This window comes from Harmonia axyridis, chromosome 2 (genome assembly GCF_914767665.1).
Source record: "Harmonia axyridis chromosome 2, icHarAxyr1.1, whole genome shotgun sequence".
Lineage (NCBI taxonomy): Eukaryota > Metazoa > Arthropoda > Insecta > Coleoptera > Coccinellidae > Harmonia > Harmonia axyridis.
Window position 1 is genome coordinate 58,575,500 of NC_059502.1, and position 14,567 is coordinate 58,590,066.

The 14,567-nt window shown below is 34.8% G+C and overlaps 1 protein-coding gene across 2 annotated transcripts; it reads left to right on the plus strand.

Moving 5' to 3' along the window:
• Positions 1-105: 105 nt before the first annotated feature.
• LOC123674008 (thioredoxin-related transmembrane protein 1-like) lies at positions 106-6,043 on the plus strand. 2 transcript variants are annotated; one of them, XM_045608808.1, is made up of 6 exons: positions 106-541; positions 1,953-2,114; positions 3,975-4,149; positions 4,214-4,315; positions 4,468-4,572; positions 4,879-6,043. In XM_045608808.1, the coding sequence occupies exons 1-6, from the start codon at positions 396-398 to the stop codon at positions 5,023-5,025; spliced, it is 837 nt and encodes a 278-aa protein (XP_045464764.1). In that variant the 5' UTR covers positions 106-395; the 3' UTR covers positions 5,026-6,043. The 2 variants fall into 2 exon arrangements, with proteins under 2 accessions (XP_045464764.1, XP_045464763.1); XM_045608807.1 differs by having other exon boundaries at positions 110-541; positions 4,193-4,315.
• The last annotated feature ends 8,524 nt before the right edge of the window (positions 6,044-14,567 follow it).

Sequence of the window (14,567 nt, forward strand, 5' to 3'; positions counted from 1 at the left end):
GTTCAGGAAAAATGTAGGAATACTCATCATATTAGTATTCTGTGATTACAGATTATTTTATATTTTCTTTTTCTTTTTCATTTTCTTTTTCTGTGGATACAAGTGATGAGTTGACAGAACAGAACACGGATGCGGAATTATTGACGACGTTTCAAATTCTTACTCATTTATTTAGATTTTGACTTTATTAAATAAAAACGGTGGATTACTCAGATTACTGTCTCCTTCAATAATATGCTATTGTTTAGATATATATTCCATGTTATAATAAATTGTTGAATATAATCGAAATGTAATATTGTATTGGAAATACCAAAATCGTTATAGAAAACTCATTGTCAAGGAAACGCCGGCTAGAAATCTTAACAAGTGATATTTGCATTTCAATAGACAACATGGCGAGTAGTAATGTGATATTTTCATCAATTATTATTGTTGGATTATGTACTTTTCTGAGTCATGTAGGAGCTCAAAAGACAGTAATAGAATTAAATGAAGATAACTGGACTGATATGTTGAAAAATGAATGGATGGTTGAGTTGTGAGTATTTTTCCAAGAAGAATTTGTCTGTAACATTTAGTATTGAATTTCAAACTGGAAACTGAATCAAAATGAGATCAAATATTTGCTTGAAATAAATTCAGTGAATTCACAATGCTTCTTTTTGGGCTAATTAACTGCTACTGGAGGCTGGGCCGACTAATTCACAATTCCGTAAAAACTAATAAGTTTGCTGATGTATTTATATGAGGAAGAATATAAAACAACTCTTAACAAGTAAAAGTTCATTACTCTGTTGATTTTTGACAGTTTTGATCTGATTTTTTTCAGGAAACTGACAGTCAATCAACTTACGTTACTTTCATCATAATGTTATTTCAATGCTCTCTGAAAATATAGTACGGTTCTTGTGAAACAGCAAGTTTACTTATTAATATATTGCATAGTTTTAAAGAGAAATATTGGTCGACAGAGTAAGTTCATTCTAGCTATGGTCTAAATTCTTCAGCCTATAACTGCTGCTAGTATTTTCATAGGTTTCTAGTTATAGATTGCAACTTTACACTGGATTTCTGCAAACTAGTTCTCTACAATATGTATTTGATATTTTTTGCTCAGGATAAATATTGGTGTTTCGGTTTATGATAGTAAAGCAACCTAAATCATTCTTGAAATGATTTTGTATATTTGTTCACTTCAAACCTTCAAGAGAACTGTCGGATTAGCATGGTATTGCGTAGTGTTATATTATTCGAGTTATCAAACCAAACCAATTTTGAAAGAAAGAAATGAAGGCCTCAAATTTGATTTCACAATAAGAATGATACATCCTCAACATTGTGCATTAATGACAACAGTAGGGCAAGTAAATATGCCCAGATTTTGTGAGCACTTCAAGTAGAAACAGAAAGATTTTAGTTCTAAAATCTCACTAGATCTGACATCATTTTATACTTAAAATGAATAATGAATAAATAATATGTATAATAATAAATGAATAGCCTATAAACATCTAAACACAAAATTCAACTGGATTGGATGTATTCTCACTGAAATATTAGGTTTCTTTCTACTGATGAATAATAATGACTGCAACATAGGGGCAGACTTATGTTTGCATCAGCTGTTCAGAGTCACAACATATTGTTATTATTGGTTCTACATATTAAACTACTACTCTATCGTTTTCTCTATAGAAAACCCACAAACCATTTGCTATTGGGTAAACAATTAAGAAGCCTACAAAGAAACAACCATTTCTCCTCATTCATACAAGCTTTAGAGAATTCTTACAGAGGCCTAGAAAAGTGGGAATAAAAAACATTGAACAACAATCTCAAGTTTAATTTCTAGATTAAAGGTTCGAAATTTTCCAAAAAAGAAGCTTAGTCATAAAAATATGTGTTATAAATGTTTTGAAAATAAGATTTTATTGTCCCATTTATTGTAGCTATGCACCATGGTGTCCGGCATGTAAGGCATTGGAGGAAATTTGGAAAAATTTTGCTACACAATCTTCTGCTCTGGGAATTAAAGTAGGAAAGGTGAATGTTATAACAAGTCCAGGATTGAGTGGGCGGTTCATGGTCACTGCACTTCCAACTATATTTCAGTGAGTAAAAATTATGACAAAAAATACCATAACTTTTTTGCTCCGTATGATTAAAGTGTTCATTCACTTCAACATAAATAAGATACTATTTCGAATGATGGCATTTGTATTGAATGAAATATTGTGATTCTCAAATATTTTTTTGGTACTATCTTTTCCATCTAGTTATTAAGTGTACATGATTCTTGTATGATGAGTGATTTAATTGAAATTGGATAATTTGATTTTATTATCAAATTTTGTTTGATGCAGCTGATTTATATTTGGACTTAGACTTTTTATAGTCACTAAAGCAATAGAACAGTATCAGTTAATGAAATAAAAATAAATCTTTTATAGTTTTCTCGCAGTATTGTGCACCAAAGAATTCAACCAAATATTATTTTTCAACTCGAGTTGAATCTCTCATTTCTGTTGCACCACATTTTTTATTGTCAGATTCAACTATTTCTTCAAAATAGATGGCTTATTGGCTGTTTAAAATATACCTCCTTTTTATAATCTATAATATATTGTATTCTGTCAGTTCTGTGTATTTAATCATAAGATCATGCGACTAGTGAAAACTGAAAAATTGATGAATTTTTTGGGTAGTACTGCTCAATTGGGTAATCATGTAGAATAGGTATATGACCTTGAGGCCCTCGAATCTGCTACATCAAAATGCCATCTAGGTTGCCAGATTGAAAAATTAATCAGGCAATTAAAGTAGAGTAAGAAGTATTTCTCTAATTCTCGACATCGGTCGCGACAGTTATAATAATATCTTTATCTCTAAATATTTTTTCTAATTCTGAATACGACTGTTGATGCTACAAAAAAATTCATTCTGCAGCCAAGATGTTTATGGATATGCATTGGCCACTGACAGAAATTCAAATGGAGTGGTTATTTATATTATTGTTATTGTTATATCAACATGATAATTAATTCACGTATATAATTTTCTAAGCCAAATGTAATTATGGATCTTTTTTGTGAATTGAAAGGAGCACTTATTAGGAAAGGTTTTCTTTGCTTAGTTCATTCCTTCGTAAGCTCTACGAACAAAATGATAAAAATATTCAAATAAATTTTTTGAAGTAAATGTTTATTTTTAAGAAGTTTATTGAAAATTAGGAGCTACGAATTGAATGGTAGTAATATATCATCATCACACAGCCCTCTGTTTGACATAAGCCTAACCTAATAATAATGAATAAATAAATGCTATTTTCAATCTGGCAACATAGCTGCCAATTTGACGTAGAAAATTGAACGTCTTTCGAGGGTCTCAAGGTCATATACCTTTTCTACATGTTTATAATAATAATAATAATAATAATTACCCTCAATTGCCTTAAATTTCTTGAAATTATGTATGGAAATTCAATATTTTGTTACGTTTCTTTAAATGTTTGAAGATATTTATTTAGTAAACAAGGTCATGTATAACATAACCTTAAAACTTAACAGTGTTTTTTAGGGCCAGTTGCACCATTTGCCCAAACATTGATTAATTTCTGATTTCTCTTGAGAAATCATAGAGTAATCAACGTTTAAATTTTTAATCAATGTTTAGTCAAATGATGCAACTAGCCCTTTATATCTCTGAACACAGAATTCTTCAAGCTACATAGACTATAGAATTAGCCTGTATTCTGAAGGGAATTTTTCTTATGGTTGGAAAAACTCTAAAGTGCAGGTTTCCAGGGGTGGCATTGCTCATTTTGAAAATTTAAAATGGCTATATCTTTTCATCTAGCCCAAATCGGAAAAAAGTCAAAGACTCATCCTGTATAATGATAACTAATTGAACAAATCTTTGATTAATCATTAATCTCTGATTTATGATGTTTTTTCTAATTTAACAATTTTCAGTGTATTAAATGGAGAATTCAGACAATACAAGGGTACTAGGGATTCAGAATCCTTCATGACTTTTATTGAAGAAAAAAAATATGAACAAGTTGAACCTGTTCCATCATGGAAATCTCCTAATTCTCTTCAAATGACTATTGTGTCTTCATTCTTCAAACTGTCTCAGAATTTGAGAGTATGTTATCATAAAATAGGAACAAAAATATCCTTATTTTTAGCATATTTTACTATTCTTACAGGACCTCCATAATAAAATGACAGAAGACTTTGGCCTACCAACTTGGGGCTCATATTTGATTTTTGCAATTGCTACTATTTTGATGGGTGCCATACTTGGATTGGTGAGTTGGGAATTTTCCAAGTTGATATTATGAAGTTTTAAATGAAGTTGATATTGTTTGAATTTTCAAAATTGTTAATCAGGGTCAAAAGAGTTCACTTCCTTGAATTAATGAAGTCTTATTGGTTTTGTATTGAATATGCATTTTTTTAGGTCCTTGTATGTTTACTTGATCTTATCTATCCCCCAAAACAAATGAGCGTCCAGTCTAACACGAGTGCAAAAAAAGAAAAAGCAAAAGATTCCGGTGATGAATTGGTAAGTTCGATTTGAAAAGAAAGTTTAACATCATTTCAAATATATATTAGGAAATTTTACTCCATGGGAAACAAAAAAGGATTCGGGACAAGTTTAAAAATGCTCGTAAAAATGCTTTTATTTGATTACTTGTTGAAGTGTTTGATTATTTTGAAAGGGATTTACTAATAAATTAATTTGGATAAATTATAAACATATATTTAGTTTTGCATAATTCCCATTATTTTCCATACTTAAGTCATATTTCTTAAAAATTTGAAGTCATCAAAATCAACCAGTAGTAGTAATATATGGTTTTCTGACTAGGCCGATGAAGATATTAGAGACGACTTGATTGATGATGCCAGTCAGTCAGATGGGGGCAAGCATACAGATTCTGATTCTGACCAGAATTATAAAGCTAATACAACACCAAATAAAATGAAAAAACGAAAACCAAGGAGAGCCGATTAATAGAATATCTATGAATAATGCACAAATTAACTTATTGTGAAGCAGATTTAACAGTTCGGTTAATTTATATTTGTTAGTTTGATTTTTATGTTATATTCATATAATTAGTAACTTATTAACTATTTCTAATAGAAACAAACATTTTCGTTTTTTGATGCAAATGGAGTTCCATCAGGTTGTCAATTATATCTTTCTTTTTAGTGTATTTGTTTTATAATCATCAACAATCGTTAGCAGCAAAATAAATCTTGGAGAAAACTGTTTTATAAGTAATAATATGCTGCAAATTGTTTGTTGAAAATCGAATCAATGTTGGCAAATATTTATAATTTGTAAGAAGCGATTATATTAATATTATGCTGTTTATATTTATCATAATCCCATATTTTAATTTAAAATTTTTTTTCATTGAAATTTGTTTTGAAATATTTAATTCAAACAATTATATAAAATATCCTTCAATCCTAATTGAATTGTATTGAGAGTGAGATAAATATCACAAATTTCAATTTATAGGTAATGCAGGTAAGTTAGAAAATATGTTACCAAATCAGTGTTGACTCTTTCTAACTTTGTTATGGAAGTTAACAGCTAATAACTCTCAAAAAAGAATTGTACCCCTATAAATAATATCAAGTTCATGGCTCTGCTTCTTTCAAAAAATGTTTTTCTCAAGAATAGTTTAGTAACTAAATTTTTAAAGAATACAAATATTTATTTATGCCTTGTGCAAATACCTATATATTTTTCTATTTTTTTCAGTTTTTATTTTCAAACCAGGGTTGGGGTCTCTCTAATTATTATGGATTGGTAACGTTAACAATAGATAAAAATTAGTAGAATTCCAGCTCTGGTTCTATTATTATAGTATTTTTTTGTTACCTTTCCATTTTTAAATTCTCAAATATTGATTTATAGAATTATTCATTCCAAGTGGTTGTGTATAAATGATATGAAGTTGTAAATTTTGTATATTTGAATATTTTTCATATTTTCAATAAATGAAATGATGAAACAATGTTTTTTCTGTAATGAGATATACTCAACCTCTAATGCGAATTGATTTTTGTTAATTTTATTGATAGTTTTGAATTTTTTAACTTATTTATGAATTTTTGATGATAAATTCTATGCTAGATAGGTAAAATTTCGCAAAAATCGAAATTTGCATACATTGGATAGATTATATCGTAGGTTTTTGTAAGCCCTGTGGTCTTACATTGACCTCAGAACTTCCAGAAGCTTTGCCTACTGGCTGAGTTCCACCTTGAACAAGTGACAAGATTTGAAAAACTGAGAGGTCATTGAGAAATATGTTCTCTGGCTTTTTATCTTGTTTTTGAGCTATCTCGCTCTCACTTCATGTTCAAAAACTAACCCTGACATAAGTTGAGGGTTTAGAAATAGTTTTTGATTTTATGACGAATAACCATTCTATGGTATGACGTTGACTGAGCTTCAATCCAACTTCTATCAATAGTTGAGAGATGAAAATTATGTAATTAATTTGATTCAAACATTTTTCACTCACTTGAATATTAGTTTTTGTTTTGAATTAATTTCGTTTTTTTTTGACAACGCATAAATGATAGATGACAGCATATATAACCTCTAAGCTGATCTGAACTATAGGGTTTTGATACGTTAGACAATTAATTAAAATATATAATATAATAATTAATTCATCGCGTATTGGCTCCAAAGCCTCTGCGATTAATGCTTATGCTACAATAAACTACATTATTATTATTAATTAATCATTCCTTCATTAGAAAAAGTTGTAGAACAGGGCAAGTTTTGGAATACATCAGCCTTTGCAGTATCATGGCAAAGTCTGGATTCCTTGAACATCTAGAAAATTGGTTAGGACTGCAATCACAGAATACTAATATATGACTGCAGTATGCGGATGGGCATTAATTCCTGTAATTTTTTTTTATATTCTGGTTCCCACGAAAGGAGATATCCTGTAATGTTCAGAGAACATCGTGAGAACCAAGGGAAAGAAGGTAGGAATTGGTGTTCTTTTTGAATTTATGAAGGTTATATGCCTCGAGGAACACCTCCCTAGGCAATGTGTTCCAGAGCCTTGCTGTTCGTTGGATGAACGAGTCTTTGAAAAGAGATGTCTCCAACGCGACCACAAAGGGATGTGAAGACTGAACTTGACGGGTTAACCTCGAAGAGACTGCCAAAGGAGAAACTATTGTTGATATTTCAGAAGAGCATCGCCCATGAAAATATCTATAAAATATAGACAGATCGCTAACTTTTCTACGGTGTTCCGAAGTGGTGAGCGAGTTTGTAAGCGAGGCATCACCGACGAGACGAATTGCCCTTTTTTGGACAGAATCCAGCAGTTTCAGAATATGCTTAGGTGCCGCACTCCAAACATGGGAACAGTAGGTATTCTAGGACAGGTCAGATCTGTGCCTTATAAATCATAAGTAGCTGAGTGGAAGTGAAATAGCTTCTAGCACGAAACAGAAAACCTAGTTTTTGGGATGCACTTTTGGCAATTGATCTCACGTGATCTTCCCAAGAAAGGTTATTGCTGATAGTAATACCAAGCATCGAGATGAATGACTTCAAAGGTATAGCTACTCCTGACGAGCTTATGTTGGGCATACTGAGATCGGCCTTTCTAGAGAAAAGACATGCTTGTGTTTTGTCTGCATTGAAATCCACCAAGTTATTAGATCCCCATTCAAGAATGATTGCCAAGTCCATATTTATGTTATTAACATTTCTTCCTCGTTCGTTACTGATTTGGCGGGCTGGTATTGGAGCCCTGGAAGAGAAGGCGGTATGGAGGGTACTATCATCCGCAAAACTGTGTACTGGACATGAAGTTGGTGCTAGAATTGATCCCTGCGGAACACCATGCATGCATATGCGCATGTAGTGGCTGACTACCCGAAAGGTAGCATTATAGGCTTCACGCCACACTAGTGCGGCCCGGTGGGTTTATAATAGTAGCTATCACATTACAGCAAAGTCACCCCTTCACGATGGAGTGGGAAGGTGTATTTGGCAGATATCGCTGGGTTGCCAAACTTAAGATTCCACCAGTGATTTCGGGATGAAACACCGAAATCCCCAGAGAGAGGGCACACCTTCAAATTTGTCTCGAGGAAAACTCTCCAAAGTGGTGACGAAGACGTGGGGCAAAAAGCTGCGACTACGTTGAAGTTCGTAGGCGACTCACTGCCTCGCCTAATGTCACGGCTTCTGACGTGTTCATCGGACACAAGCATAGATATAAAGGGGTTTATCTATGGACAACATGTGCAGCGCAAGGTCGATATAACCAGTGATCTAATTTAATTTAATCCGAGCTATGTAGATGTGTTGTGGTTATACACAGCGGTGGTACGCCCTATTGTCACCCATGCATCTCTAGCATGGTGGACAAAAACCAAGGAGGTCACCACACGCATCAGGTTGCAGAAACTGCAAAGGCTGGCGTGTATTGGTGTCACAGGAGCTATGCGTACAGCTCCTACGACAGCGCTGGAGGTCATACTAGACTTGCCTCCCTTACATCTACATGTGAGGAAATGTAGCCTGCTCGAAGCAATAAGAATTTTCCTGAATGCAAAGCTCCTTCCTGGAAACTGGGTTGGACATATGAGGATACTGAATCAATTAGATTCAAACCTCTTAGCAAAACCATCGGATATTATGCCAACCACCTACGATTTTGAAACGCCCTTTGAAACGATTATAAATGACCGTCCTACTGCAATAAGTCTCGTAAATCGTCTGGACAAAAAGTCATCCATATGGTTCACAGGTGGATCAAAAACATAGAAGGGCACCGGCATTGGGATATATGGACCAAAACTGAGGATCTCTAAAGCCCTGGGAAGTGAACCCTCGATTCTACAGACCGAGATAATGGCTGTTTATGTATGCGCCCAGGAGTGTCTCAAAATGAATCTCAAGGGGGCGCATATCTACATCACCACGGACAGCCAAACCACGTTGAGATCCCTGGAATCGTGTTGTCAGGGGTCTCTGCTGACTTGGGATTGCCGTAACACCATAAAGCAACTGGCCAGAGGAAATAAGGTGACTCTACTATGGGTACCAGGGCACTGTAGGGTTGAAGGAAATGAAAGAGCTGATGAACTTGCAAAAAGTGCATCAAGGTTAACACCTGCTGGACCTGAGCCCATTGTGGGATAGGAAAAGACCAATTTAAAGCTGCGGTCCAGCTATGGGAGTTGAACAGCAGGACAATCCACTGGACTAACACTCCTAGACTTGTCCAGGCAAAGAAATTCGTGAAGATTTCACCTACCTACGCCAAAAAGCTCCTGAAGCTATCGCGAGCCAAGCTTCGGGTGATGGTGGTACTGCTGACGAGGCACTGTCGGTACAAACATCATTTGTATCGTATGGGAAAGTCAGCAGAAGAGATTTGCAGGCTCTGTGGATCGGAAGCAGAAACAGCCGAATACTTGATATGAAAGTGTCCAGAGCTGGCTGGCCTAAGAACCATTCACATGGGTAAGCCGGTTCTGGATACCAGAGAGGTAACGGCCAAGGCCCCTAAGGAGGTTGTCAATTCTATTAACGTCATTGACGACCTTCCTGGGTTTCTAGGAATGAGTAGGGTAGAGAACAAAAGATCTGCATGGTCGCAGTTCCCGGAAGGTTTACCGAACCAAAACGACCCCAGTTCAAATAATAAATAATGTAGATATCTTATAACACAAGACAGATATAATTGAAAGCACAAAACAAAGAAAGAAGAAAGGTTATGTATCCTAAAATGTCACATTATTGGTCTTCCCTGTCTGATCCCCTGAAATTACCTAGTAGAAGCATCAGGGAGTCATCCTTCTATTACCGTCCGATAGAAAGACATTCAAGAATACTACTTATCAGTAGAAACCACGAAGAATTGTCAGTAGAACCACGTCACCGTTCTCTCGATTGTTCTACTACCTAGCTTTCAAGAATAGGGTCCCTGGGGTGTAATTGGAACTAGCGGGGGAGTATGTAATGAATCTGTCTGCCCGAGAGGTGGCGTTTTGGGCTTCACACCACACTCTAGTGCGGCCCCAGTGGGTTTGTAGTGGCTGTCGCATTACATCGGACTATCGGAGACAACCCTACACGATATAGAGGGAAGGAGTATTTGGCAGAGATCGCTGGGTTGCCAAACTGAAGATTCCGCCAGTGATGTTCTATGTTTAGTGTTAAACGTATATTCTTGTTGATTGTGGAATTAAATGAACCATTCCTAAATAAACCGATAAATACTGATACATTCCAATATAGTTAAATATTTATTCACATGCTGAATCAACACTTCATCCTCCTTTTTTTTTGGTAAGGTCGTTAAAGATACAAATATTTATGCCTTTCATTAATGGCTTCATAATCCTTATAATTAGAAATTGTATGTTGTTCGGACGATAAACAGATGGAAATCACAGATAATTTCATACCGAATATTTTTTCATGTCTGCAAATTGATAAATTGAATATGAGGGATGAGTAATGTTCACTATTTTGATTCATGATCCCAAAGTTGCCAACCGGAATATATTTTGGCGTGGGAATGCATTTCAAAATAACATTTCACTTATCGACTACAAAAAATTTCCTTGTAAGATGTAAGATGCAACAATATCAATACGAGTATATTAATCATGTGGGTGTCAGTGGCTATCGATACGAGTGATATATTGAAACACGTGCATTCGAACAGAGGCGGCGCAAGGCTTGGGCGAACGCACACTGCCTCACGCTCCGAAGGGAATATCACTATATCGGATAAATAAAATAGTGACGTAGTAAAAATTATCTTATGTGGTCTGTGAAAACAGTGTCGGACTAGGCTACCGGCAACAGGCTACAAGCCCGGTAGGGCCTCTGAACACTGAACAGCCGAAATGTGACACCCCAAGAAAATGACTACACTAAACCAGATTCAAAGCTCAAAAAAAAAACTAATGGGTGTTTTTTTTCGAGGTATATAACTTTGAGTTGGCATTACATTATTACAAGATGGCGACCGATTTAACAGCTGTCAAGTGATTTATTCTCAGTTTGGTTTGGCAATTCATCATGAATAGACTCACGCCTGAACAACTCTTGCAAATAGTGCAATTTTATTTCGAAAATAATGGTTCTGTGCGGAATACGTATCACGCACTACGTCCAGAACATCCAGAAAACTGACTGTTTTTTGCGCTTTATGGGCTGGTGGAATCATTGGTCCGTACTTCTTCAAAAACGATGATGGCCAGAACGTTACAGTCAATGGTGATCGGTATAGAGCCATGATTACTAACTTTTTCTTTCCTGAATTGAACAACCATGATGTCCAGGAGCTGTGGTTCCAACAAGACGGCGCAAAATGTCACACAGCTCGTGCCACAATCGATTTATTGAAAGACACGTTTGGTGACCGCCTAATTTGACGTTTTGGACCTGTGAATTGGCCTCCAAGATCTTGTGATTTAACACCGCTAGACTACTTTCTGTGGGGCTATGTAAAGTCATTGGTCTATGCGGATAAGCCACAAACCCTTGACCATTTGGAAGACAACATTCGCCGTGTAATTGCCGATATACGGCCACAAATGTTGGAAAAAGTCATCGAAAATTGGACGTCCAGATTGGACTACATCCGAGCCAGCCGTGGCGGTCATATGCCAGAAATCATATTTAAAATGTAATGCCACAAGATAATCTTGCGGATAAATAAAATTGATGTCAATCGAATAATCCATCGTTGTTTTATTGCAATTTGAAATTCTATAGCTCTAAAAAAACACTCTTTATATGTAGAAAAAAATCCAGAGAAATTTGCGCTTTTTCATCTTCCAATAATGAAGAAGGTAATAAAATCATCAAACGTGCCAACAGTCGTAATTATTTCTGCAATTTCAGTTGAACCATATGCCTGTTCTTTAGGGATAAGGATTAAAAGCTTAACATTAATCATTGGAATATTCTTATCTATCTTGAAGATGGAAACTTGTCCGAAATAATCTGTTTTTTAGTTACCTATACGTTGTTGCCTACCAATTCGGGTATTCTTTTGCATTTCGACGGAAATATTTGAATTACAATATAATTATTCATTAGTTCCATTTGTTACTTTTATTCAGTATTCAATTTTTGTTTAGAGCGCCTTTTTGGTTTTTGGAGTGAACTTTTCAATTTCTATACTTACCAGCATTTCTGTTTGAATTTAAAAAGTAAATTTTTTTTGCAATTTTCATTATTTAAATCAATTGTTATTACATTTTGAAGTTGTGAAAAATATTATAATTAAAATCATTAAGAAGATTCCATAAGCCCAGTTCTTTCTTGCCCAATGTACTTTAAAGCACACAAATCTTGAAAATTTGTGTTTTTGAATTATTCATCGAACATTGAAAGCTTTATAAGCATCGAAATCGAAACTTTACACTTGCTTATACTTTTTACATAAAAATTTGAATGTATGATATCTGGCAAACCTCTATCCCGAAGTATCTAAAGCTTTTGAGTATCACTATTGTTTAAAATCTTAGGATCTTAGTAGCAATCATTGGGTTAGTGAATGAAACTTTTAAAATCCTAGGACGATCGGTAGAAGGGGCGCCAATTCTTGCAATTGAGATTCGGTGCGAGTTTGCATCAGGAGCTACACAATCAAGAATCGTCGAAACTACAGACGAATCCTCATTGAAATTCATCTCGGATACACCACGGATCAAAACATTGTGAGATCTCCGAAGACGATCAAGCAGTTCGGATGGTTGCATGCTTGGATTAGGACAGGTACTAATGGAGAGCTTAGACTTTTCAAATCTTGATAGCCTTTGATTAGTAGCATGTTTTGGTACAACGTCTTTGAGGGACCTGTGGCTCTCAGTCAAGAGATCAATCCTGGAGGAGCAAGTGGCGATATCCAAACCATGCTGATCAATGGTTTGAGAATGGGTGGCCAAAGTATCGTTGTGGCGAAGTATTTCAGACGAGTGCTTCTCGAGTATGTATTTACACTCGGAAAGATCTGACTGAAGGATTTGTTGATTAGCAGCTTTAATTATGGAAATATCAGTAGATATCTCATTCAGTTTTCTCATGAGTAAAGCAAACTGATCTGAGCTCAGAGAAGCCGACTTTAATTGTTGAGAATCAACCTGCGCAGACGAGGAGGATGATTTACCACGAAGAGATCTACCCTCCATCCCAAAACGTAGAGGAAATTTGTTCTGAACAAAGTATAAAGGGCAGATTTTTGTAGCAGGAATAGAATAGGAAGTCATAGAATTTCACTCTCCTGAGGCTTAAATACAGACAGGGTAGGCCACGGAAGAGAGAAGGTAAGCAACAAAGGTAAGGAACAAGAATTGGTGGAAGGACGCAATCTGCAGTACAGTGATTGGAATCATAAAATCACGTAACCACGCGGAAAGTATCCTGATGCATTCAAACGCCACACGTCGCAATTAAAGATGTATGAAATACTTCCTGTATCTCCAAAGATCCAGCCCCTGAGAGAAATCGAAGAACTTATTAGGAGAAAATGGGAATATAGAGCAGAAAAAACAAGAAAAGCGTCCAAAAAACTGTATCAACTCTACTTAATCCCTATATTAATAATATCCATATAAATTGAATAAGCAAAAAAAAAAATCGTCAACATATTTAGAAATATTCATTTGGACAAAATGTTATGGAGACCACGTAGGCAGATATAGCTAACTGCGTGACATCGTATCTAGGACAATCACTATATAAAGGAATAATGAGGGTAATTGTTTAATGGCAAAAATAAGATTGAAGCTCATATCCCTCATGGAGAAGCACTATGCTGGTAGTAGTTTTCAAAAATCATATTATAATATTTTTTATTGCTCTCGTTGTATCTTCACAGTTTTCCGGAGTGCACACTAAGTTTTTTTTTTCAAAGTGTCTAAAATTTGTTTAGCATGTTAGTTGTTAGGATAATACCTAATTTCAGTGCTGTGGGTGCCGATTCTTTGAAAAAAAAAATAAAAAAATAGTGAATATACTATTGTTTGAGATGTTCTAGTCCTGATTTCTAGTTTTTAGTTTCACGCCTAGCACTATAGCGGCACTTTTGCTATTGAAAAAGCTGCATAGTAAATGATAAGGTTCAACGATTCGTGGTTCCGTTCATCAAGAAAAGATTTGGGTATAATCTCCTTGTATTATACATTACATACTTATTTTTCCATGATGCATAAGTAGGGGCAGTTTTTTTGAAGGTATGAAGATTCATACTACGACTTCTCATTTTGAATATCAGTATTTTACTGATTTGGTTAAATAATTCGCAGTTCATCAAAAAGTTAATGAACTGTTAACAAAACAGATTTCATAGCAAAGTCTGATTCATGTCTGAAGAGTTTATTTATGTACATTGTTATTATTTATAACGAATGATTCCACTAAAGGCGATGAATATATGTTGTACTGGAATTCCTGATTTGTTTTTCTCAACAATACGTTATCAATAAGCGAAAAACAATTGATTGGAGAGAATTTTGATTGTTTCCATC

Bases quoted from the DNA above. Each gene is read 5' to 3' on its own strand.
- LOC123674008 (XM_045608807.1), top strand. From the start codon at position 396: ATGGCGAGTAGTAATGTGATATTTTCATCAATTATTATTGTTGGATTA. The intron at 542-1,952 runs GTGAGTATTTTT...CATTTATTGTAG, and splicing joins AATGAATGGATGGTTGAGTT to CTATGCACCATGGTGTCCGG. The intron at 4,150-4,192 runs GTATGTTATCAT...CCTTATTTTTAG, and splicing joins AACTGTCTCAGAATTTGAGA to CATATTTTACTATTCTTACA.